Genomic DNA, 3,039 nt, shown 5'->3' with positions numbered 1-3,039 from the left:
CCCCCCCCGTTCTTGTTCTCCTCCCCCCCTCTCCTCTCCCAACTTTTTTATTTCTTTCCCCTCCTCTCCCTCACTCACACTGCACCTCTGTCTGTCCTCTCTTCCACCCGTCACATCACCAATACAATCTCTTTTTCCTATTCCCACAACTCTTTCTCTCTCTCTCTCTTTTCCTTCTCCCTCCCTCCCTCATCACCAATACACTTTCAGTGTTCACTCTTCCCCTTCACACCCTCTCTTAACATCAATATAATCTCTCTTTTCTCTCACCACCACCAGATGAGACCGTGGAGATACCATTCCATTTCTACTTTGCCAAAGACAGTCCAGTGGACCTCTACTTCCTCATGGACCTATCCTATACCATGGCGAAATACATCAACCAGTTGGCCAATGTCTCACTTGCACTCGGTAAGTACTTCAACCAAGTCACTAGCATGTGGAGGTTAGGAGTCATGTGGGGGCAGATTGTGACCCTAGGCTAGAATACCCACCACATGGCAAGTTGTCGAGCCTTCAGCCTCATTTCTGTTATCCTGCTTGACCTTACACATTGTGACCCAGTATTAACAATCTGTTTCAATGAAATCAGGTAAATTAATTAAAGAAACCTGACAGAATATTATATTTATTTCTTAATTATGATACGGCAGTGGTCTCGCTCCCGTGCTGGTGGCATGTAAAAAGTACCATTTGAGCGTGATCGTTTCCAGCTTCGCCTTACTGGCACTTGTGCCGGTGGCATTTGAACAAATCATTGGACTGACTCCTGTGCAGGTGGCACATCAAAAACACCATTTGAGCGTGGCTATTACCAGTACCGCCAGACTGGCCCTTGTGCCGGTGGCACATAAAAAGCACCCACTACACTCTCGGAGTGGTTGGCATTAGGAAGGGCATCCAGCTGTAGAAACTCTGCCAGATCAGATTGGAGCCTGGTGTAGCCATCCGCTTCGCCAGTCCCCGGTCAAATCATCCAACCCATGCTAGCATGGAAAGCAGACGTTAAATGATGATGATGATGATGATGATACCAAAACAAATAGATTTATAAATTTTACATCCAAGCTTTAAATTTTCAACATATACTTTGTCTTGATCCCTGCAAATTTCAAGCTGACCCTTAGCTTTACAAGACACATTTTGAAGCATTTCAAGAAGTTATCTCCTGCACTTCTAACTGAATGCATTCTTTGACCCATTCGTTACCATATTTCTGTGGAGATGCTCTGTGTTTCTTTCAATTAATTTTAAATAAAACAAAGAATTTAGTAAAACAACTTAGTTATAATTAAGCTGGTGTTATGAACATAAATTGTGACTAAGGTTTGGTGGAAGATTTTTATTCAGAACTTTTGAAAACAAGACATTTGTACTACAGAGCCAGAAGTGGTTTCAGGTGGGTTGGTATTGAAAGGGTTAGGTCAGCTAAACTATTGCTGGAACTGAAATAGTTGTAACTGATCCTTAAAGATGTGCTAAATTCTTTCATTGTCTTTTCGTTTGTATTATATAGGGTGTCCCAGTATTAACTATTTCAATGAAATTGGGTAAATTCTTTAAAAAAATGACAAAATTTCATGTTTATTATTTATGATACCAAAACAAACAGATTTATAAATCTTACATCCAAACCACATAGTTCCGGGTTCAGTCCACTGCGTGGCATCTTCGGCAAGTGTCTTCTACTATAGCCTCGGGCCGACCAAAGCCTTGTGAGTGGATTTGGTAGACGGAAACTGAAAGAAGCCTATCGTATATATGTATGTATATATATATGTATGTGTGTGTATATGTTTGTATGTCTGTGTTTGTCCCCCCAACATCGCTTGACAACTGATGGTAGTGTATTTACGTCCCCATAATTTAGCGGTTCGGCAAAAGACACCGATAGAATAAGTACTAGGCTTCCAAAGAATAAGTCCTGGGGTCGATTTGCTTGACTAAATGCAGTGCTCCAGCATGGCCGCAGTCAAATGACTGAAACAAGTAAGAGAATAAAAGAATATATCTCTGTGTGTGTGTTTGTGTGTACACAGACTAATTCTGTATAATTTTACCAATTCCTTGTTTATTTCCACAGTGAATGACATTCAAAAACTGACGGGTAAGCTGAATGTTGGCATCGGATCCTTCATAGACAAAGTGCTCCTACCTTATACAGACACAAGCAAACAAGCGTAAGTGAACCCTTTCTCTGCATTTCTTCAATTCTTCTCGTTTCAAACCAAATTTTTTTGGTTTCCTTGTCTTTTATCTCCTCCTCCTCCTCCTCCTCATCATCATTATTTACCTTGACATGGTTCCTATAGCAGGATGCCCTTGCTAACACCAACCACTTTACAGCGTGTGTACTGGGTGCTTTTTCCATGCCACCATCATTAGTGAGGTCATCACACAGTATGCTAGACAATGAACCCTGAGGAGGGTAACTTTATGCTCAGAAATGAGGGGCTCATCTTGATCAAATTTAATGTCCGTTTTCCATGCTGGCATGGGTTGGACAGCTTAATAGGAACTGACAAGACCAAGGGCTGCACCAGGTTCCATTGTCTGTTTTGGCATGGTTCCAATAGCAGGATGCCCTTCCTAACACCAACCATTTTATAAAGTGTGTACTGGGTACTTTTTCCATGCCACCAGCATTAGCGAAACCATCATACAGTATGCTAGACAATGATCCTTGAGTCAGAGGAACTTTATACTAGGAGATGAGGGACATCATTATCATCTAACGTCCGTTTTCCATGCTGGCATGGGTTGGACAGTTTGACAGGAGCTGGTAAAGGCTGTGGCCACACCAAGCGCCAATTGCCTGTTTTTGCTTGGATTCTGTGACTGGATGCCCTTTTATGTGTCACAGGTAGGGGTGCCCATTCATGTATCACCAGCATCAATACCTTTTACATGTCACATATATATATATATATATATATATATATATATACTCTTACTCTTTTACTTGTTTCAGTCATTTGACTTTGGCCATGCTGGAGCACCGCCTTAAGTCGAGCAAATCAACCCCAGGACTTATTCTTT

The 3,039-nt window shown here is 41.6% G+C and overlaps 1 protein-coding gene across 1 annotated transcript in view; it reads left to right on the top strand.

Moving 5' to 3' along the window:
• Positions 1 to 3,039, top strand: part of LOC128250967 (integrin beta-1-like) — a 98,399-nt gene that overhangs the window by 81,694 nt on the left and 13,666 nt on the right. Inside the window, exons 6-7 of the mRNA XM_052977124.1 lie at positions 280 to 411; positions 2,084 to 2,180. Coding sequence (XP_052833084.1) covers positions 280 to 411; positions 2,084 to 2,180 — 229 coding nt within the window. The remainder of the gene's footprint in view (positions 1 to 279; positions 412 to 2,083; positions 2,181 to 3,039) is intronic.

This window comes from Octopus bimaculoides, chromosome 27, assembly GCF_001194135.2.
Source record: "Octopus bimaculoides isolate UCB-OBI-ISO-001 chromosome 27, ASM119413v2, whole genome shotgun sequence".
NCBI classification, from domain to species: domain Eukaryota; kingdom Metazoa; phylum Mollusca; class Cephalopoda; order Octopoda; family Octopodidae; genus Octopus; species Octopus bimaculoides.
Note: the sequence above shows the minus strand (reverse complement) of the source record. Positions and strands in the feature narration are given on the sequence as shown.